This window comes from Ochotona princeps, chromosome 6, assembly GCF_030435755.1.
Source record: "Ochotona princeps isolate mOchPri1 chromosome 6, mOchPri1.hap1, whole genome shotgun sequence".
Taxonomy (NCBI): domain Eukaryota; kingdom Metazoa; phylum Chordata; class Mammalia; order Lagomorpha; family Ochotonidae; genus Ochotona; species Ochotona princeps.
In genome coordinates, this window is record NC_080837.1 from 11,795,475 (window position 1) to 11,818,274 (window position 22,800).

At 54.4% G+C, this 22,800-nt stretch overlaps 2 protein-coding genes across 4 annotated transcripts; both read left to right on the plus strand.

Annotated features, from left to right (window-relative positions):
• The first annotated feature begins 569 nt into the window (after positions 1 to 569).
• PEX11A (peroxisomal biogenesis factor 11 alpha) lies at positions 570 to 6,980 on the plus strand. Of its 3 annotated transcripts, none has more exons than XM_004578316.4 (3): positions 570 to 765; positions 2,460 to 2,575; positions 5,100 to 6,980. In XM_004578316.4, exons 1-3 carry the CDS (start codon positions 710 to 712, stop codon positions 5,669 to 5,671), a joined length of 744 nt encoding a protein of 247 aa, XP_004578373.2. In that variant the 5' UTR covers positions 570 to 709; the 3' UTR covers positions 5,672 to 6,980. The 3 variants fall into 3 exon arrangements, with proteins under 3 accessions (XP_004578373.2, XP_058521577.1, XP_058521579.1); XM_058665594.1 differs by having other exon boundaries at positions 656 to 765; positions 2,501 to 2,575; XM_058665596.1 differs by lacking the exon at positions 2,460 to 2,575 and having other exon boundaries at positions 658 to 765.
• A 2,581-nt stretch (positions 6,981 to 9,561) lies between these two features.
• Positions 9,562 to 21,219, plus strand: PLIN1 (perilipin 1). The gene is made up of 9 exons (XM_004577932.2): positions 9,562 to 9,690; positions 10,301 to 10,359; positions 13,299 to 13,503; positions 14,981 to 15,063; positions 15,500 to 15,764; positions 16,027 to 16,199; positions 18,670 to 18,858; positions 19,190 to 19,435; positions 20,253 to 21,219. Exons 2-9 carry the CDS (start codon positions 10,315 to 10,317, stop codon positions 20,592 to 20,594), a joined length of 1,548 nt encoding a protein of 515 aa, XP_004577989.2. The 5' UTR covers positions 9,562 to 9,690; positions 10,301 to 10,314; the 3' UTR covers positions 20,595 to 21,219.
• The last annotated feature ends 1,581 nt before the right edge of the window (positions 21,220 to 22,800 follow it).

Consider the following 22,800-nt stretch of genomic DNA (forward strand, 5'->3'; position numbering starts at 1 on the left):
GTCAATACAGGAGAACAGAGTGTATCTTACTTAAGCCGTCTGTTTACCACTACCCTAGGTCCGCAACTGCTACGGGCAGGCCCCACCAAGGAAACAAAATAGTGTGAAATCTTGTTAGGTGGTTACCGAGGGTGATCATCCTGCACAGTGCGTGCGCCTTGGCGAGTGTTCAGGGGCGCCATTCCCGACCCCATGTTGGCCTCCACGTTGCCAACCTTGAGGGGTTCCACAGTTAACAGCCACTTCCCGTGTTAACTCCTCCAACTTCCTAAACAGAAAATTCTCTCCCAGAGGGGCACACACTCCCTGCACCACCGGGGTCGCTGAGGGAAACGTTTCAGGAAAGTTCTGAGGGTGAGGACGCCGTTTGGAATGCATCTGGGGCTCCCGGGCATCCGACTCTGAGGAAAAACGCCGGAGGCTGAGGAGAAAGCCCCCACAGGACACCCCTGCGGTAGCACCGCAGCCACGGCATCAGCGGAAAACGCACGCTCGGAAAGGTGCCCTCACCTGAGCCAGCTGGCGGCTTCGCGTCGTCCAGGTAACCGCCACTTCCGGCCCCGACCGGAAGCCGCGGTGCCGCTCCGGGTGGGTGGAGTGAGGAGGGACCCGCAGCGGCCACGCCCCCTCGGCCCTGGGCCGTACCCCGAGTGCCCCCGGGACCAGCGCACCCCACGGGAGCCCGGTGCGACGCGTGGCCGTGGGCGCCATGGACGCCTTCACCCGCTTCACCAACCAGACCCAGGGCCGGGACCGCCTCTTCAGGTGAGTCAGGTGCCTTTCAGGGTGCCGGCTCTGGGGCACCCCGAAAAGAAGGAGGGAAGCCCTGGGGAAACCGGCCGCTCCCGCAGAGCCCAGTCTGGGGCTCGCGCCCCGCCTCACCCCAGCTTCAGTGGAGGTGGGCCGAGCCTGGCCTGTCACTCTCCCCTAGGCTTCTGATTGGAACTCCGAGCTCTCCTGTCTGCCAACTTTGCTCCCGGGGTGGTGGCTTCAGCTAGCCCTTGGCATGCTGCTGGACAGTTTTTTTTTTATGCACCGTCTGAAAATTGCATTAGTGCCCAGTTGGCCTTGTTGGAGGTACTGTGTGGGAAATAATGTCGTAAACTGCAAAATAAACCCCATGGGAAAACCCCGTGGGAAAAAACTCCCTGCGCCTCGGAGATACACACTGTGCTGCTGCACGTATCGGAGACTGTGGCTTCAGTTCCAATCCTGGTTTGCCCTGTTTCTATTAAGATAATCCGAAGGACAAATAGTTACTGTTGCAATTTTACCTTCCCTTCTGCTGTACAAGAAGGGCTGACTCGCAGAAGCTGGCTTTAATCTAAGATTGTCCTCAGAGCTTTGCAATGGTTGACTTATCTAACCCTCACCACAGCCCTGTGTGTTGGGGACTCAAGATGACCCCATTCCACGGACAGGCAAAGTGCAGCAGAAGGAGGTGCCAAGGGGCAGAGCTGAGCTGTTGGAATCCAATGTCCCCTTCCCAGCCCCGCTGTGCCTGCCTTCTGGCCGGTCTGCTATTGTCTTCAGAGTGGCTGGGCTCTGTGTTTGCTGCATGCAAACACAAGTGTGATCTTGCAAGGTTTGTCAAGGAGATTAATGAATCAAGTAATCCTAGAACATACATGTGGAGCTTCAGGAACTCTGCAGGAAAGGGAATTACAAGACAGGTTTATTGGGGTGCAAAATGTACTGGAATTCATGCCTATGCAGGATCTTCATGAAGTTCATCAAAAAATGTGTGCTATGAAAAAAGTAGATAGATATGGATCGCAAAAGTTTTTACATTAAAATAAGCAGACCTCCCCGGTCTACATTTTAAAGATTTATTTCTTTGTATTGGAAAATCAGGTTTACAGAGAGGAGGAGAAACAATCATGACTTTATTGACCAGATACCATCATTAGATGGAGTTCTGCCTGTGTTTTATGTAAAACACTAATTAATAATAGTGAAAAGCAAATATAAAAAACATGTCCTAACTTGTGTTCTGGCCCTTTAGTTTAAGAAATGTTCAAGCTATAGACTTTTCTCGGGGCTCTGGTTTGTGTTTGTATCCCACCGCATACAGAGCAGGTTACCCACATGGTAGAAGAGTTGCTTGTCGTGGCCTCACTGGGGAAAATACAACTGTGAACCTTCACAGGCATAACACAAGGGCAATTTCCGTGGGCTTTCCTGCCTTGGCTGCATGCGTTGCTCAGGGCCGGCACAGGGCCATCTGCACGGTTGTTCAGCGCGTGGCTGCAGTTCCTTTTATAACCTGTGTGCAGCATTTCCATCACTGTTCTGCCCTTCGGCCCATCCGCAGAATCGCTGTTGCGGGAGTTGGCTCTTGAAAGAGCTGCTGTCCGGGAAGCATCGCGCTTGGCCGCATGTGTTCTCTTTGCTGTCCTGGCTGAGTCCAGCTTGATTGGATGTGTCAATCACTCTCCTCCCATTGTCTTCCATTGCAGAGCCACTCAGTACACATGCATGTTGCTTACGTATTTGTTAGAGCCTAAGGCTGGCAAAGAGGAGGTGGTCATGAAACTCAAGAAACTGGAGTCCAGTGTGAGTGCTGGCCGTAAATGTAAGTACCCTATCTCATGGAGGCCAGTGGCTCTTGGCTTAGAGCCCCAGCCCTTCTAGTCTCCGGATACATTCTAGGGCTTTCTTTTCCAGTCAGTCAAGCTTGTTGGTGAAGTTGGAATGTGGGTGTCTCACAGCTGGCCATTCTCATACCGCACTTCTGTGTTTGCATTTGGTGCTACGCCATGCCTTCCTAACACACATGAAACCTGTAGGAGACTTTTTGTTCTAGAATCACTATTTTGGCAGTGGCCAGCCTGAGCTTCTAGTTCTTGTGGGCCTTTTTGTTCTGTGGAGGAACAGCACAGTCCGAGAACACCTGCCTTGCCTTTGCTGCTATGGGGGTTACCTCTACAGGATTGATACATTGTAGACTTGCAGCTCAAAGCTGGAGTGTGACAACCAGCTTTTGCACTCATTTGATTGCTTTAATAGTCAGTCAGCTGGGAGGTCCTGTACGGCTGTAGCAACCATAGCCTGAATCTTCACTGTGGGGTAAGAAGTGGACTTCACTACAGTGTATCACAGGTGGAAGATCACATGTTCATCAGCTGTCCCCAAGCTCGTGTTTCATCCCCAGGCACAGTTCCAGGCTTTGTGAGAAATCACAATATCCATAATGATGAAGGTTTAGTGCCAAATGTATTGTCTGTGGAAGAGGAAAAGAAGAGGGTTTGGGAGGAGGTGGAGCTTGAGTTGTGGTTGGAAGATGGAAGGAGGCGGGTTCCTCTAGTAAGGGCTGAGTACTGGGTCAGACTGGTGAGCTGGGCAGACACAGGGGCTTGCGCTGTCAAGCAGAGGGTCGGAAGGGTGGCTGGGGTTCTGGGTGCATTGAAGCCAAGGTTTGACATTCTTAGATATATATTTTTTTAGAATCTTAGAGTTTGAACATATTTTTTAATTTTAGTTTTAGTTTTAAGATTTCAAAAGCAGAAATGACAGCCATGAGTGAGGAAGGAAGGAGGGAGAAAGAAAGCTCTTCCTCCATTGGTTCACTCCTCAAATGGCTGCAACTGCTAGAGCTAGGGCCGACCAACACCAGGAATTTCATTCAGTTCTCCCACATGGGTAGCAGGGGCCTGAGAACTGGGGCCGTCTTGGAAGCTGGATTGTAAATGTAGTAACTAACAGTGAACCAGCATCGCAGTATGGGGTGTTGGCATTGCTGGTGGTAGCTTAACCAACTGCACTACAACACTGGCCCCTCACGTGTCTAGATGTCACTGAGATCCAGAAGGGACCTATCCAAGGTCATCCAGGCAATCATAGAATAGCCAGAGCTGGACCCCAGAAACTACCTACTGTTATGTACTATTTTTAATGTAGGACTACAAGGCATTCTTGTGAAGTTGTAAATTCTCTGGAAGTAACTGCTTTTGAGCCCTTACTGAGTCTAAGGTCTAAGTGGACAATATTATTAATTGTCCTGGCTACTAAGTCCTGCTATCTGCTTTATCTTAGAAATAGTCCCATGTGCAGATTCCTCCAAATGCCTGCAGTATCTAGCCTAGGCCAGGCCAAAGCTGGGTGCTAGGAACTCCACCCAAGGCACCCACATGGATGCCAGCACCCAACTGCTGCCTCCAAGGTCTGTATGAGTGAGAGTGGGTACTGGAGTCAGGAGTAGAACCAGGGATTGAACCCAGGGAGTCCCTTGTGGGAAGCGTGTCTTTCCACCAGGTCAGACACTTGCTCTCTACTTTGTCAAGAGACTAAGGACTCTGGAGTAGACAAATGACAAGGAGATTACGGTGTCATTTAAGAAGTAGTCTTTCGTCTAGAAAATAAATGAAATAAAGACCTCAGACTCCCCTAGGGCAGACTGCACCTGGCTTTCATGTTGTCACAGCACTGGCTTTCACACTGTCACAGCACCTTGCTTCTGAAGAGGAACAGCTGGGAGCAATCAGGTGTGGGAAGGCACCCTCATGGTTGACCTTGCTGTGAGCATGCTCCAAGTCAGCCTTGAGGAGGTAAGTGGGTGGGGAGGAAATAACTGTATGCTTCCTGGGATCATTTTAGGGATCCCCAACACACACACACACACACACACACACACACACTGTAATGTCTCCTTCCCCAGCCAAAGCTGAGCCTCAGTGACTCAGTTACAAAACAAGTGGGTGTTTGGCACAGCCGTGAAGTTGTACTTGGGATACTTGCTTCCCATTTGGGACTGTCTGGGTTTAAGTCCTGGCTACTCCACTTCCTCTCCAGCTCTCTGCTAATACATCTGGGGAGGCAGCGGATGAGTCAAATTTAGGTCCCTGCCGCCCAAGTGGGAAACCCAGGTGGAGTTGTAAGTTCCTGGCACCAGTTTGGTTCTTACCCAACACTGGCATTTGAGGGGTTAAGCAGTGTGTGGACAGTCTCCCTTTCTGCCTTGTCTCCCTGCCTTTCACATTAGTAAAAATGAGAGGGGAAAAACACCCTGACCAGTGCTGATTACCTACTCTGCTGCATGCATTCTGCCTTCCCCTCATGTACCAGTGAGTGACAGTGAACCATGTGGATTCCTCTTGCAGGGTTCAGACTGGGCAACGTGGTCCATGCCATGCAGGCAACCAAGCAGAGCATCCATGCCACCGACCCTGTGCCCCGCCTATGCCTAACGCTAGCCAACCTGAACCGTGTGATTTATTTCATCTGTGACACCATGCTCTGGGTGAAGAGCGTGGGTCTGGCCACTGGCATCAGCAAAGAGGCATGGAGGAGGCGAGCTGCCCGCCACTACTACTACTTTCTGCTGCTGAGCCTGGCCAGGGACGTGTATGAAATTTCCCTGCAGATGGGACGGGTCGCGCACGACAGAGCCAAGAAGGAGAAGGGGTCCTCCCAGGGTCCTTGTGGATACAACGTGGCCGACGAGGAGACAGAGTGGCTGCAGTCCTTCCTCCTCCTCTTATTCCGGTCTCTGAAGCGCCATCCCCCACTGCTGCTGGACACTGTGAAGAACTTGTGTGACATCCTGATCCCGCTAAGCCAGCTGGGGATCTACAAGTCTAATCGAGGCCTCATCGGCCTGGGAGGGCTTGTGTCCTCAGTAACAGGCATCATCACTGTGGCCTATCCACAGATGAGACTCAGGACCTGCTAGGGTCCTTTAAGGGCTGGGCCAGACTGGCCTTCAAAGGTGACCTGCGTGTGGATTGGACACTGCTGTGGTCACAGGCCAGGCCGTGCCGTGCCTAGGTTCTCATTCTAGCCAAATCTGAACAACTGCATCGCTGGGAGGGAGGAGCCCAGAGCAAAGAGGGGGAGCATGAAGATTTCAGCTCATGTGATTTTTCAAGATACTGAAATCACTGCTGGATTTCTGAATATTTTCTCTTTGTCCAACATTTAGTGAACATTTCTGATGTGCACAGTAGGAACTTAGAAAAAAATCTGGAAGGAAATTGAAAATGGTCCAATCAATCACATGGTGACACTTTGGGGTGTGGTTTTTGCTTAACTGCCCATGCACAGCATCTAAGGATCCACTATACCCCACTGCCACCCTTGGGTCTAATATTATTTGTGGGTAGAGGTCATTAGGCAATGTCATGGCTCAGCCACAATTGGAAGCAGAAAGGAGTTGAGGTGAAAATGGGTAGAAGGTCACCTGTTATGTGGCCTGGGACAGATAAGGGTGCTGAGAAAATAAACACTACTGGTTCTTCTGACTGGGGATCCTTGTTTGTCCCCAGGAGACTTCCTGCGTTCCTGGCGGAGTGGGAGCCAGGGACTCCAGGACTCCGCGCTTTTACCTCGCCACTAGCCCTGACTCAGTACTTCCATTGGTCAATGCTTCATATTCTGTTCTACAAAACTGCAAACTCTGACTTGTGAGCCAGGTTGTTCTTGTCTAACGCCATGTAACAGCTTGAGTGCTTCTGTATTAATTAGCGCCAAAGCTCTTACAGTTTAACATGTCATGACTTGAGCGTGTGAGGGTTGCAGTTTACTCTGATAAATCCAATTCCTCATCATAGGGTGCCTGGGGGAGGTGGGAAAGGGCAGGAAGCGGCCAAGAGGACATTTCCCTGGGTCCTCTGCCTCACATCCCAGGTGTCAGGTTTTATGGGGACAGATCCTTTCATCTGACGGAGGTGAAATGGGCAGGTGAGACGCCAGCAGGTGGGGGCAAAGTCAGTCCAATCAGTAAGGCTATGTCATTTCCCTGAACACAAATGTGAGCAAAATTCCCACAGGCACAACTGCTCTGTGGACTCAGGTCCTTGGCTCTCTGTTCTCTAGGCACACAATCAAGACACGTGGTTTGAGAAAGCACAATTCGGGGCCTTGAAGAGATATGCCCAGCACCGCGTATCAAGGCTGATACAGTTTAAATGACTGTTTAGACCTTGTCCAGATCCTGCATTCTAGTAGGTTCATTATGTCCAATAAATTCTGAAACAAACTGACCTGTGTGTCTGTACGTCTTGTGGGGATGAAGCCCCAATGAGAGGCCACCCCACTAGTAGAGTGAGCCCTGGGATGGGAAGACTGAGAAAGATCACGCTGGGTAAGGGGGACCCCAAAGATGTCTTCAGCTGTTTGACTGTCCAGGGTGCTGCTTGCTCATGGAGGTGACGATGCATGGCCCTGTGCCTGTCTTGTACTTGTGTCCCCTGAGGTTGGGATGGGACATACCCTCTCTTCAGGGCATGGGCGCCTTCAGTGGGGCCTGGGCTTTCTCCTTCCCAGCTAAGCCACCCCCTCTTCTAAGCTTCCATGTTCACAAGAGGTTCCAAAAACCAAGGACTTAGCAGCACGTCCACAGCTGAGCGTTGCTGCTGAAGGATTGAGGCAGTCAGTCAGACCCACTTCTGGTGATCCGCCTAAGAATGAGACAACCCTCTGGAGAGAAGGGAGAGGAGAGAGAACTGTGCCCTGCAAGCTGCCACTGGCCAGCTGCCCAGCCCTCTTGCCCTGGGCCTCGCCCATGTCCTTTCACCGCCTCTCACCTCTCACCCACATTGTGGAACCGCTGCCCTAGTGGCCAAAGGACCCACTTTGTCAGCAAAACCTTCTCCTGCCTTTGGCCCAAAGCCACCACCCTGGATCAGGAGCTGCCCTTTGGCCCGGGGTTGCCATCCAGCCACAGCCTCGAGGGACATCTGTCCTGCTCCAAGTGGAAGAGGCCACTGTTTCAGATGCTTCCCTTGTGCCCGTGAACAGGCCAGGCAGGTCACCACTGCATGTTCACTGTATCGCACCCCCCCTTTGTCAATCACCCTGCTTTGGGAGGCTGCCGGCATGCTGCCATCCTCCCACCTGACCTCCCACTGCCCGTGCCTGCACACCACAGACAGAGAGCCGAGCATACAGGGTCTGCCAGGAGATCCTGCTTCTCCACACCCCTGCCTCTCTTGCCTGTGGACCACAGCACATCACTGCTCGGAGCTCCCACACGGACAGCTCTGCCGGCTCCAGAGACTACACATGCTGGCTCCTGGTACCTTAGGAACCCTGGAAAACTGTGGCTGACACCATGATGCACCACCAGTTCTGAAGGCAGGAACTAGATCGTGGGCTTGGACTTGACTCTCTGCTAAGGAAGGAATTAGCAATAACAGCTCCTGGTCAACTGGGTGCCGTTGGTAGAAGCAGAACCTTGGTCACTTGTCACTGACCCTGTGTGCCTTTTTTTTTTTAAGATTTATTTATTTTTATTGAAAAGTCAAATATACAGAGAGGAGGAGAGACAGAGAGGAAGATCTTCCGTCCGATGATTCACTCCCCAAGTGGCTGCAGTGGCTGAAGCTGAGCTGATCCAAAGCCAGGAGCCAGAAGCTTCTTCCAGGTCTCCCATGCGGGTGCAGGGTCCCAAAGCATTGGGCCGTCTTCGACTGCTTTCCCAGGCCACAAGCAGGGAGCTGGATGGGAAGTGGGGCTGTCAGGACTACAACCAGAGCCCGTATGGGATCCTGGGCATTCAAGGCGAGGACTTTAGCTGGTAGGCCACCGTGCCACAACCCCCCACCCAACCCCATGTGCCCTTGAGTCATGCATGCTGTTTACCTCTCACTCTTGCTAGAAACTAGGACTGGAGGGGGGAAATGAGTTGAAAACTGCTCCCCACCGCCAAGAGGCAAGGACTCAAAGATGAAGGAACTTACTAGAATTTAGAGCTTATGACTTTATTTATTTGAAAGAATGAGAGAGAAAGAGACCTTTCATCTGCCAGTTTATTTCCCAAATGGTCACAGTGACCAGGACAGGCTCAGGCTAAAGCCAGGAGCCTGGATCTTCATCTGGTCTCCAACATGGGTGCAAGGGCACAAGGACTTGAACCATCTTCTGCTACTTTCCCAGGCATATTAGCAGGGAGCTGGATCAAAAGTGGAACAGCAGGGCCTCTAACAGCGACCTCTATGGGAATGCCAGGCAGCCTCTAGGAGGTAGCTTGCTTGCTGCACCACAATGTTGGCCCCTAGGGCCTGGCGTGATAGCGTAGTGGTTAAGGTCCTCACCTTGCATGCCCCGGGATCCCATATGGACGCCGGTTCTAATCCCCCCAACCCCGCTTCCCATCCAGCTCCCTGCTTGTGGCCTGGGAAAGCAGTCGAGGACGGCCCAATGCTTTGGGACCTTGCACCCGCGTGGGAGACCCGAAAGAGGCTCCTGGCTTCGGATTGGCTCAGCTCCAGTCGTTGCGGCCGTTTGGGGAGTGAACCAGCGGATGGAAGATCTTCCTCTCTGTCTCTCCTCTCTGTATATCTGCCTTTCCAATAAAAATAAATCTTACCAAAAAAAAAAAACTATGTTGGCCCCTAGTGCCTCTGACTTTACCACCATGGATCTCCATACTTTATGGAAAACAGGATTGGTTTTGCGTTTTTCCTTGTTGCAAATGGAGCCAGAAAGAGTGAGTAACAGAGGCCTCCATGGGGCTCTAGGAAACAAGCGTCTTTGAGCTCTGTGCTCTCCCTCCCTGTTGCTAAATGTGCTAAATGAAATCAGGATAGAACCCCAGGGGACAGCCCAGCTTCCTCTGTTCCCTCCCCTCCCCTAGCTGGGCGGCCTTGGCCACATTGCCCAAGGCTGTCTGCAGTGCCTGGACCCTTGAGTGCTCTCAGGGACACTCTGCAGCCTGGGCTCTGGCGGAGGCAGCAGGAGGCAGCAGCCGGGGTGAGTGTGGGCTCAGGGGCACCTGTCTCGCCTTGCTGGTTTAAGGCACTAATGGGAAGAGGTTGTGGGTAAGGCCCTCCTGGGGGTGAAGAGATGGCAGGTGACTGAGGGAGAGGTGCCAGGTGAATGACCAGAGCTGGGGACAAATGCTCTGAGGCCACTGGCCTCTGCACAGGCAGTCGGAAGAGCTTCCTTCCCTAGCAGCGTATAGAGGGGAGGCCTGGCAGAGGGGCCTGCTGACATACAGCGGAGCCAACCCAGAGCTTTTTTCCTTAAAAACAGAAAAGAAAGCCAACACTTGCTCCTTGAGTCTCTCCAGGGACTTTATTTAAGGGCCTAGAGACTTCCTCTCTTACAGTTGACTGGAATTACACTTCTCACCCAGGCCTCTTGTAAGAAACATCCTTCTTGACCGGCAGCCTGCGGAGCAGCTCAGTCTGTGGGACGCCAGGGGTTGGCCTTGTGCAGGGTGCTCACTCCTGCAGCGATGCCTTCTGTTGGGGGGCATTCGTGCTCCCAGGAAGCCTGGTGGGCATGAATGGGCAGGAACTGTTTATGTGGAACCCAGGCCCCAGGGCTTCTGACGGACCCGGGACTCTGTGTCTTGCAGCGTGACAAGCAAAGATGACAGCGAACAAGGGCCTCCCTTTGCTGGATGGAGACCTCCCCGTAAGTGACCCAGGCTCACAGGACCTAGGGATGGACGATGGAGATGGGGAGGCCGGTAGGGAGGGAGGCGAGATAAAGGACACCAGGCAAGGTGTGCCGCAGTCACAGTCCTAGCTGATGGACTTCCCCGCTTGAGTTGTTCTTGTCCTCACTGTCATCTGCAGGAAGACTGGGAGTTGGAGAGGGAAGATGACCCCAAAACACAAGAGAAAAGATGGTAGTTTTGGTGGGGGGAGGGGAGTCATGGAGAGGACCCTGCTGCACCCCACCCATCAGCTGAGCATATGGGAGAAATCCCAGCAGTCTGTGGAAGGCAAAATTACAAGACAAGTTTATTGTGGTGTAAAAACTTTAGGGAATCCACATATGTGACTTCATGCAGAATGCATATTATAAAAAAAACACTAGGACATGAATTTCAAAAATGTTTATATCAGAATTCGCTTATCTTTTAATTGCATTTGCCGTGATCTTTTTTTTTTTTTAAAGATTTATTTATTTTTAGTGAAAAGTCAGATGTACAGAGAGGAGGAGAGACAGAGAGGAAATCTTCCGTCCGATGATTCACTCCCCAAGTGACCACAATGGCCAGAGCTGAGCCGATCCGAAGCCAGGAGCCTGGGACCTCCCCTCCTGGTCTCCCATACGGGTGCAGGGTCCCAAGGCTTTGGGCCATCCTCGACTGCTTCCCCAGGCCACAAGCAGGGAGCTGGATGGGAAGCGAGGCTGCCAGGATTAGTACTGGTGCCCATAGGGGGTCCTGATGCTTGCAAGGCAAGGATTTAGCTGCTAGGCCACCACGCAGAGCCCAGCCGTGATCTTTTTTAAGTCTCCCAGGGTGCCCAGGGCAAAGCCACCGGATTCCTGCACTCCCAGGGTCATTCGCACTGCCGGGCTGAGCAGTGCCTGGCCTGTAGGGCTGGCCATTCAGCATGTGCGGCAGGAGCTCTGATCCAGCTCTTGCTGTGTCTAGAGGTGGTTCTGATGCTCTCAAGTGTGCCTGATGCCTCCTGGCAAGATCTCCCTGCTCTGGGCGCGGCTCAGATAATCAACTGTGAGAATTGTGAACCTGGGCCACACCCATCTTGTCCTAAAGGCAGATGCTTCAAGTTTTGTGCCGACTGAGGATGCAAGAGTCAAGTCATAAATGGCCAGGTTCAACGGGGAGCCATTCTGACAGGCCCACCTCCCGAACGCAATCCTGCCTGTGTCCTATTCAGGAGTGATGTGAGATCAGTCTGACTCAAGTGATTTTCCTTTTCTTACTTTCTGTGTGCAGATTTTGTTGTTGCTTTTAAGATCTATTTTTATTGGAAAGGCAAAATTTTAGCGAGGAGAGACAGAAATATCTTTTGTCTGCTGGTTCACTCTTCAAGTAGCCTCGATGGCTGGAGCTGAGCTGATTTGAAGCCAGGAGCAAGGAGCTTCTTCTGGGTCTCTCATGCAGGTGCAGGGTCCCAAGGCTATGGGCCATCCTTGACTGCTTTCCCAGGCCACAAGCAGGGAGCTGGATGGGAAGTGGGGCTGCCAGGATTAGAACTGACACCCATATGGGATCCTGGCACTCTGAGGTGGAGGATTAGTCAGTTGAGCCATTAAGCCAAGCCTAGGGAATTCTTGATGTTCATAACAGTAGACGTTCTGAAAGGTTGATTGATCGATCGATTGATTGATTGATACGGCAGAACAGCAGCAGAGAGAGAGTTTTTCCATTTGCTGGTTCACTCCTCAAATAGCCCCAGTGGCCAGGGCTGGGCCAGGCCAAAGCTGGGAACCTGGAACTCCACTACTGTCTTTCATGTGGGAAGCAGGGACCATCCTCTGCTGTTTTCCTAGCTGCATTAGCAGGGAGCTGGATAGAAAGTGAAGCAGCTGGGACTTCAGCGAGTGCTCATTTGGGATCTAGCATCACAGACAGCAGCTTCACCCCCGCCCCCGTGTCATCACACTGGCCACCCTCTCCCCCTAGAAGAATTTGATATCATACCATTGCAGGCCTGAATTAAAATCTGGACCCTGTCACATCCAGGCTGTGTGGCCAATGGGAGCCACTTCATGTCCCTGAGTGTCAGTCTCCTGGTCAGCAAACTGGTGAAGACACTGGCCCCCAGAGGGTCCCTGTGATTGACAAGGTGACCTGGATTAAGCAAGGTCACCTGAGGTACCCGGGCCAGTGCCTGGAGAGCAGTCACCTCGTCATTGTCACACCCGTCTGCATGGCGGAGGATCCCTGTGAGCTACCGTATAACCCTGTGACTGCTGTGAAAAGGCAGAGTATTCATAGACCCCAGCACCCCAGCAGTGAAGGATGGTCCACAGGGCTCTCAACCCGCTGGCTGCTGGGCCAGGGGACGGAGCTGAGCCTTCCTGGCCCACCCTGGCAGCCTTGCCTGAGGTCTGACGTTATAGACGGGGACTCAGCAATGGCAGTCACCGGGTGAGAGAACCAGGCACACACTAATCCCCAGCTCAGTGTACCCAGGGGTAAGGGCGACGGCCAGGCCAGAAGCGGGCAGGAAAAGGGCTCGGCTAGGCAGAGAGGGGATGGGACAGAGGCTGAGCCTTCCAGATGGAGGGGTTAGAATACTGCGTTGGGGAGACAGGGTTCGTGTGTGTCCTAGAAGACAGGACAAATGTCCTGGTGAGGCCACCCACACAAGGTGGATTGAAACTCCAGATGCACGTGGCAGCTTCTTTCTCCTGCAAAGTTTGGGCCGGGTGGCCAGGGAGGGGGTAGAGGCTGCCTCCACAGTGTGATCCGGATGCACTGTGGGTGCCTCTTGTTTTCCCTGTGGGCTCACTGTGTTCCCATGCCTGGGGCACCCAGAGATATTCCAGCTCACTGACACTCGGGGTGCCCCTCCCTGACCTCCCACCCCGGGCTCACCTTCCTGGGGAGGCCACGGAGGCACAACACGAATTACTTCCTTTTGTGCCAGGAGCAGGAGAACGTGCTGCAGCGTGTGCTGCAGCTGCCGGTGGTGAGCGGCACCTGCGAGTGCTTCCAGAAGACCTACGCCAGCACCAAGGAAGCCCACCCCCTGGTGGCGTCTGTGTGCAACGCCTATGAGAAGGGCGTGCAGGGCGCCAGCAGCCTGGCCGCCTGGGGCATGGAGCCGGTGGTCCGCAGGCTGTCCACCCAGTGTGAGTCCTCCCTGACGCTCGCTGCTGTCTGTCCAATCAGCCCGTAATCACTCCGCCTGACCGCCCACCCAGGCCTGCATCTCTTCCCTCACTTGGTCTTCTCACCTGGGGACATGCAGACGCCCCCGCACCCCACCCCCGTCCCCCAGCTAGCATTTCCCTAGGATAACCAGGATCGGTGAAGACGTTGCAGAGGGAAGGCATGGGTGGAGCTAAGTGGCTGCTGTGAGATGGGTCTGTGGCAGGTCAGATACCCACTTTTCTTTCAAATTCAGGATCAATAGGCACTAGGGCTGCAGGGCACGTTAGGGGGACACTGGCTGGACCCTGCAGGTGGTAGTACCACACGGGGGCAGCAGAGAGTTACCAGCCAGGGCATGAAAGGGGAGTAAGAATTGCCCAGGGCGGCCCTGCAGGACCTGTCCCTACAGATTGCTCAAACGTACCTTAAAGTGTATGGCTTTCCATGGGGTTGACAAATCCAATTCCTTCCCTACTCCCAGACAGAGAATGAAGGGGATCCGAGGGTCACACTCAGCACGCAGGAGAGGAGGGGTGAAGGGGCACCAGCCCCAGGCAGGCCCCCCTGGCCAGAGACTATATAAAGATTTACTTATTTATTTGAAGGCAGAATTGCAGAGAGAGGAGAGACAGAGCCAGGAGCCTCCTCTGGGTTTCCACACAGTTGCAAGGGTCCAGGTACATGAACAAGGAGCTGCCAGCCCTGTAGGCAAAGGCTTAGCCTACTATGCCACAGAGCTGGCCCCAGGGCTAGGGAATTCTCCAAAGGAAAATAAGTTACCCAGAGAAGGACTGTATCAGAGAGTGCACACTGTATATGAGCCTCCTTGAAAACCATAATGGCTGTGACCCTGACCACAGAGCTCTTGCCCCAGCAGCAGGTGCTGTGTCCCCTCCACATACCTGCACCTCTGGAGTTTGCCTCACTTGTGGGGGACCGCTACTCCCTTTTCTTCCTGTGGCTCTCACCTCTCCCCTGCTGTCCCCCCACCCCACCACACCCTAGTGACCATCTCAACACAGAGGGATTAGAAGCAAGGACCATGGAGCATCTGGGGGCTGTGGCAGCTGTGGCTGGCAGTGTCACCATGAGGACTCAGCAGGTCTCGGCTGGCCCCGTGCTCACACCTCCGTTCCACCTCTTCCCAGCTCTCATCTCGAGCCCCAATCCCTGGGCAGCCTGGGAGGGAAGCAGGGCAGAAAAGAATAATAATTGCTACTTCCCTCCTTATCTCCCAGCAAAGTCAGCACCATTGATTCATCCACCTGTGCCCACAAGGAAGCTGGGACAGATGGGCGCTGGTGACAACCAAGGGCATTGGTCACACGTGTGCGGGAGGTGGCAGGGCTGGGCCCCCTGGGCTCTGAGATGCTGCTCTTAGCCCCAGGGGCCACTGCTGGGTTCTGACAGCAGGATCATGCCACACCCACCCCCAACGTGGTCCTTCCCTACCAGTCACAGCTGCCAACGAGCTGGCCTGCAGAGGCCTGGACCACCTGGAGGAAAAGATACCAGCTCTCCAGTACCCTCCAGAAAAGGTGAGCTGCTGGCTTGTCCTAGCACCCACCCTGGCACTGCCTGAGCACAGCTTGTGGTGTGACCTCTCCCACTTACCCCTTGCCAACCCTTTGGGGTGGGGCTATTATCCCAGAGCACAGAGGTGCCTGCCCCACCCCCACTCTGTCACAGTACCTTCGGTGGGATCCAGCAAGTCTCACCCCTCCCTATTTTTCCTGGTCATGGGTAGCACCTTTGTCACAGAGGTGCTCCCAGGTTAGCCAGAAGGAAGACAAGTTATTTCAGTGTAGAGCCTGCAGCCCTGGCAGTGTTGGGACCACACGGCTAGCACAATGAGGGTGGAAGTCAGCTCCCTTTAGAGCCAACATAATGCAAGTTCCCGCCCCCCTTCCCAGCAGCCAGGCTCGGGACCTGTCCCCCACCTTGCCCTTGAACCCCCTCCCCTGGCCTTCCCAGATCGCCTCGGAGCTGAAGGACACCATCTCCACGCGCCTCCGCAGTGCCCGCAACAGTATCAGCATGCCCATCGCCAGCACGTCAGACAAGGTCCTGGGGGCCGCGCTGGTTGGCTGCGAGTTTGCCTGGGGAGTGGCTCGAGACACGGCCGAGTTCGCTGCCAGCACTCGCGTTGGCCGCCTGGCGTCCGGTGGGGCCGACTTGGCCTTGGGCGGCATTGAGAAGGTGGTGGAGTACCTCCTGCCCCCTGCCAAGGAGGAGCCAGGTACCTGTTGTCCCGGGGGCCCAGCCACCCATGCTGGAGGGCTGGCTATCTTGTTGATCCCCATGGTCAGAGGGAGGTAGCCCATGGACCCACGGGATTGCCAGGGAGATGCAAAGACCCATGAGGAGGGACAATGAGTCACGCACAGCCTTGGGGAGCTGCCGATGGACCTGCAACCACTACCTCCAACCCTGGACTCAAGCTGGCGCCCCCCAGCCTTCTCTGACCTCTTTTCCCTTCTTTCCCTAAAATCCCTACCCAGGCTATTCCCCTGGACGCCAGCAGGGTCAGAAGCCCCCCAAGACCAAGCCGAGCCTGCTGAGAAGGGTAGGGGCCCTGGCCAACACCCTTTCTCGGCACGGCATGCAGAGCACGGCCTGGGCACTGCGGCAGGGCCAGGCCCTGGCCATGTGGATCCCAGGTGTGGCACCCCTGGTGAGTGTCAGCCTGGAGCTCATCCCACTCCCACCCCAAACAGCAGGGGCCCTGTGGCCCTCCTGGTCCCTCCCGTCCCCTACTGACACCCTCTCCTCTCCTGAGAACACTCTGTCTTCTAGCCTGGGCTTGGTACTTAAGGTCTGAGGACTAGAGTTCTCGGAGGAGTGGGGCTGGTCCACAGGCTGTAGGGAACAGAAAGGGCAGGAAAGGACAGCCTGCCTCGTTAGGATGATCCTGCCCACCCTTCCTCATGCCCTAAGCTGAGCCTCCTGCTGTGGCCCTCCTACCTCTGCTCCCCGGGCACCTGCACTCACAGTATCCCTAAATAAGTGAAGTATGAGGCTTCATCCTGTGGGCCGAGAGCCCATATTCTAGAAGGTCCTAACTTCCATTAACACTGCACCCGAGGCAAAGCTGCCTTTCCTAGGCTCAGAGAGGGCCAACTCCCCACTGCTCCCCACTGCCTCCACCTCTCTACGCACTTCAACTCAGCTACGCTGGGTCATTTATTCACACAGAGTTTTAGTAAGAAACAGGACAGAAAAGGAAATAAAAACAAAGAACACAGAAGACAAGATCACCACTTTCCAGCCATCACATGTGTGGAACTTTAAGGAAAAAAAGAAGTTTATTTTTATCTGAAAGGCAGATTTTTATAGAGAGTGAAGGAGAGAAAGAAAAAGAGAGAGATCTTCCATCTACTGGTTCACTCCCCCAGACGGCATCTGTAGTTGAAGCTGAGCTAATCTGAAGCCAGGAGCCAGGGGTTTCTTCTGAGTTTCCCATGTGGCTGTAGGGTCTCAAGGGCTTGAGCCACCCTCTACTGCTTCTCGAGGCTAGAAGCAGCGCTCAGCTGAGACACAATCCAGTGCCTACATGGGATGGTGGTACCACCGGGTGGAGGATTGGCCTGCCGCACCACCGAGTTGGTCCCTGAGATGTATTTATGTATATACCCAAAAGATATAGAGAGGGGGGCGAGTGTTCCATCTACTGACTCACTCCCCCTACTGCAAGAGCAAGGAGCTGGACAGGAAGTAGGGCAGCCAGGATTCAAACTGGCACTTGCCGGTGTTGCAAGCAGCAGCTAATCTGTCGTGCCATTTTGCTGGCCCTTTAAGTGGTACTTCTTTAAAAAAATATATTTATTTATTGGTTTTATTGGAAAGGCAGATATATAAAGAGGAGGAAAGACAGAGGAAGATCTTCTGTTCACTTCCCAAGTGGTCCCAATGGTTAAAACTGAGCTGATCCGAAGCCAGGAGCTTGGAGCTGCTTCTGGGTCTTCCGTGCAGCTGCAGGGTCCCAAAGCTTTGGGCCATCCTCAACTGCTTTCCCAGGCCACAAGCAGGGAGCTGGATGGGAAGCAGGGGCACCGGGACATGAACTTTCACCTATGGGATCCCAGCGTGTGCAAGGCAAGGACTTTAGTCGCTAGGCTACCATGCCAGGCCCTAAACTATGCCTTTAAAAATGCCACCAGGACCTATAAAACTATCACATAATGCAACGTAATTAATAAAAAAAAATTTCACCAGGCCTGGATAGTTTATTCCTGTGCCGGGTTTAGTGGTTCCCTGAGATATGGGAGTAACAGTTCCTTTCAGTCCCTTGTGCCGAGGGTTATTTGCCTCGCCTGGAGGGGCAGGCCCAGGAGCCTCCAGCCTTCCTGGAGGCTGCATAAAGAGGCCCTGGTTTGTGGGTCGAGCTCTTAACGTTGTTTTGGAAACATTCAGATCATCTCTAGCCTTCATCAAGAGCTAGGCACAGGCCCAGTGCAGTAGCCTAGCAGCTAAAGTCCTCACCTTGGACACAACAGGATCCCATATGGGCCCTGGTTTTAATCCCAGCGGCCCCGCTTCCGATCCAGCTCTCTGCTTGTGGCCTGGGAAAGCAGTCATGGACAGCCCAAAGCCTTGGGACCCTGCACTCATGTGAGGGAGACCCAGAGACCAGGAAGAAGCTCCAGGCTCCTGGCTTCAGGTCGGTTCAGCTCCAGCCATTGGGGCCACTTGGGGGAGTGAATCATTGGAATGAAGATCTTCCTCTCTGTCTCTCCTCCTCTCTGTATATCTGACTTTCCAATAAAAATAAAATGAATCTTTTTAAAAAAAAAATAAAAAGAAAATCTTTTAAAAATAATAATAAATAAGTAAATAAATAGCTGGGCACAATGCAAACATCCACCCACGGTAGAATGGGTGAAGCATGGGGGATGCAGACAGGAAAAGAAAGAAACAACTTCTGTATGCGGCCATTGTGTTGAGCTACAGAGACTGTTCATGAACGACTGCACATCGTGGGCTCCACTTGCATGAAGTCCGAGAACAGGCAAAACGAACTCAGAGCGAGGGGGTCAAAGGCACGGACACTCTTGAGGGAGGGTGAATGTGTGGGGACTCAGCAGGCTGTTGGGGCTCCCCAGCCTCACTGGTTTGCTGCCTGCTGCGGCCACCTCCACCCTCAGAGCAGCCTGGCCCAGTGGGGCGCATCGGCAGCCATGCAGGTGGTGTCCCGGAGGCGAAGCGAGGTCCGGGTGCCCTGGCTGCACCATCTTGCCACGGCCCAAGAGGAAGAGCATGATGAGCAGACGGACTCGGAGGGGGCAGAGACGGAGGAGGAGGAAGAGTCGGAGACAGAGGAGGGGCTCGGTGAGGTGAGGGGGGCATGGGGCTCCAGGTCCCTCAGTCACACAGCCCAGAGCAGCATGGACTCAGAGTGCAGTGATGTGGGATGTGGGACCTGGCTACCACATGTTACACCTTGTCCCTAATGCCCAGCAATGCGGGACCTGCATGTGGCTCCCGGCCATCCCTCATAGAACCCAACAAGCAAGGCAAGGCAAGGCGAGTCTTGGCCTGTTTTGCACCAACCCAAGGCCACACAGCTAAGCCAAGCTCTGTGTTTGCCCCTCTGGCTCTGCGGTTGGTGGGGCTGGGGAGGGCAGATGGGGGCAGGGCTTTCTCTGACCTTGCTCTGCTGTGCAGGCAGCAGCCATGCCTGACCCACGAGGCCTGCTGGGCAGCATGGCACACACTCTGCAGAAGACCCTGCGTGGCACGCTCTCAGCTGTGACGTGGGCGCCTGCGGCTGTGCTGGGCACAGCGGGGAGGATGCTGCACCTCACACCTGCCCACACCGTCTCCTCCACCAAGAGCAGGGCCATGTCTCTGTCGGATGCCCTGAAGGGTGTCACTGACAACGTGGTGGACACAGTGGTGCACTATGTGCCGGTGAGTGTCACTGCAGGTGAGTCTCCCTCCCCCAGGTGGGCCTTGGGAAAGGATGAGAGCACAGATTCCATTGAGGGGGCTGCACACGCCCCTGTTCCACAGCCCTGGTGACCCGTGCAAGCCTCAGTACCCTAGGACCCTCATGATGTCCTGGGCCCCAGCCCCAAGAGCAGTGTGACCCCTGGACCCTGTCTTGCAGCAGTGGGGGATTTCCCAAGGTCAGGCTGGGGATCCCTGCAGCTCCACCCTCAGCCCCCAACTGATGGACCTGCAGGTTTGCCTGCCGCTGCCCAAGCAGGGCTTGGAGGAGGCTTGTAGCACTGAGACCAGCCCAGTTGTATCACCCACCGAGAAAACTCAAGAGTAGCCGTGTTTTCACTTGGACCCCATTCCCAGAGCAAGTCACCTTGTGCTGGCTGGGGGAGGCTGGCCAAAGCAGGAGGGCCCTTAGTGCTGACCAGGATCCCTCAGTCCCTGCCAGCCAAAGGTTGCCAGGAAGACGGCTGCCAGTGCACCCCAAACACCTGTCCTTGACCCAAGGAAGGGTTAGCAAGGCCCCTAAGCTCTGAGTGAGGCGGGAGGGTTGTTGCCTTAACTCGCCTTGCCTCAGGGTCTGTCCCAGACAGGGCTCAATGCAAGTGTCAGCTCAGGGGTCTCCTGGCTCCCCATTCCGTCCTACTGTCCCCCATCCCAGCCTGTGCCCTTAAGATGGTTGTTCTGGAGGTGCGGAATGAATCCAGGGCCGCAGAGGGAGAGGAGGGTGGAGGTCCAGGACCCAGAGCCCCGTGGGGCCCTAACACGCCTGCCGGACCCTCAGCTCCCCAGGCTGTCGCTGATGGAGCCCGAGAGCGAATTCCGAGACATCGACAACCCGCCGGCAGAAGCCGAGCGCCGGGAGGCGGAGCGCAAGGGGTCCGGGGCACGGCCCGCTAGCCCGGAGCCCACGCCGCGCCCCGTGCAGCCCCGCGGCAGCCTGCGCAGCGTGCGGGGCCCGGCACTTGAGGACAAGGCCGAGCCGCCCTCCGCGCTGCGCCCGGGCTTCCTGGCCGCGCCGCGCGAGAAGCCCACGCGCAGGGTCAGCGACAGCTTCTTCCGGCCCAGCGTCATGGAGCCCATCCTGGGGCGCGCGCAGTACAGCCAGCTGCGCAAGAAGAGCTGAGGCCGCCGCGCCCCAGGCCTGGCCGCCGTCTCTCGCAGCGAGCAGGACCCGCGCGGCCCAGGGAGGGCTGGCCTGGTCACCGTAGTCCCCGGGGACCCTGGCTTCGTTCATGCCCATGCTGCCACCCAGACACACATCACTCTTGCAGCATCCTACTGGGTTCTGCCATCAGAACCAGTGTTGCAGCGGCGCCCGGGCCACAGCCCTTTCAGATTCAGTGGCCTTTCAAAGATATTGTTATTACTATTATCATTACTATTAGTATTGAGCCCAGACCCACTGATTACCCAGGCTCTCTGCCGGCCCCTTTGATGAGACGAACCAAGCAGGTGCGCAAAATCTGTGTCCGTTGAAAACCGCTCTTCTCGTGCCAGGCTTGTCCTCTCTAGCGCCACCTCCCGCTCGCAGCTGCACCTGCCTTTGCGCCATTCCCACCTCCGTCTGCAGTCGGTTCTTTGCCTCCAGAATGGAGAATCCAGGGAATGCCAACAAAACCCACAATATAATCTGTATCCTATGGGCCATGTACAGAAGGTCTATAGTTCATTCTAAATCCCGTTTTTTGGAAATGTTAATAAATCTAGGCAATACATATGTGCAATTAAAAAATTCAAACCTTGCAAAAGGATGTGTGTTTTCCTCCCCAAAGTCACAGTTCTCCTCCCTAAAGACAGCCAAGCATAGGGCCTCTGGTGTGTTCTTCCCAACCCGGAATATGCCCGCGCCCGTGCTCCTGTGTCCACTCCCCGCCTTTGTTTATACAGCGATGAACTGTCCTACTCATCGGCTGTGTCGCTGAACCACTCCAACAATCCAGCTATCCAACGATATTTATTAGAGAGGGCTCTCATTGGCTAGTTCACTTCCCAAGTGCCTGCAATGACTGACACTGGACTGGACCCAAGCCAGGAGCCAGGGAAGCGATCCCAGTCTCCCCTGGGGTCCCACCCGTGACTTGACCCACCCGTGCAGGGAGCCACACTCAGAAAGCAGAGTTGGGCACTGAACCCAAGGACTAGGGCTATGGGACAGAGGTGTCTTAAATGGCATCTTATCCACTCAGCCAAGCACCTGTGCCCTGCTTGCTCTTTTTGGTGGTCATGTAGGAAGCGCTTCACAGTTCAGATGTGCTCCGTTTGACTTAGCAATCTCCCTAATGATAGACTTTGAGGTGATCTCCAGTCCTTTGACTATTACACACTGCACCATAGTAAGTATCCTTGTCAAAAATGTCTCATGCATGTAGAGGGCTCTGAGATAAAATGTGATTAGTAACCACGTCAGGCTGGGTGCTAGCTAAACCCTGATCTAGCCAAACCTAAGTTTTCTTCCCCAGTTGGTCTCATCTGTAGCAACAGAAATGTGAGCAGGTAATGAGCAGGCCATGTGAGTCCTGTTGGAAGCTGTGTGTTCCCTACCTTGGAGGACCCTTCAGAACATGAGCATCCCCTCGGCCCCCACTAGGGGGCACCCCAAAAGTCTTCCTCCTTGAAAGTGATTCTGGGCTTGGCAGCTCTTTAAAGAAATGAGTCAGGCACCTTGACATGCAGTTTTGGAGTCTAAAAAGGCCAATAAAAGGGGGCATGATTGATGGGCATGGCCAGGGCCTCCACAGCCGTTTCCTGGGGTTGGAGGAGTGTGGTGGTGTCAACAGCAGTCCATAGGTTGACAGAGCTGGGAAGACAGCCTTGCCTTGGAGAAGCGACCTGTGGTCTGTCCAGAGCCAAGGACACAGCAGCACTGCTGAGCAGCAGAAGTTGGCCTCGTTGGCTCCAGGTTCTGCCAGTGGCCTCCTGGGGGTTGTCACCTTGGTCAGCCTTGTCAGTCAGGTGGGGGTGAAGACAGATCCATGCTCCCCGTATTTATAGCTTGGAATATGAGAAGGTGTGAAGGATGTGAGTGTGGGTGTAAAATGTCCCCCAAAGACCCTGTGTTAAAAGTATAGTCCTGAGTCTGGCACGGTGGCCTAGCAGCTAAAATCCTCTCCTTGAACGTGCCAGGATCCCATATGGGCGCTGGTTCTAATCCCAGCAGCCCCACTTTTCATCCAGCTCCCTGCTTATGGCCTGGGAAATCAGTCAAGGACAGCCTAAAGCCTTGGGAGCCTGTACCCACTTGGGAGACCTGAAAGAGTCACCAGGTTCCTGGCTTTGGATTGGTGCAGCACTGGCCGTTGCAGTCACTTGGGGAGGGAATCATCGCACTG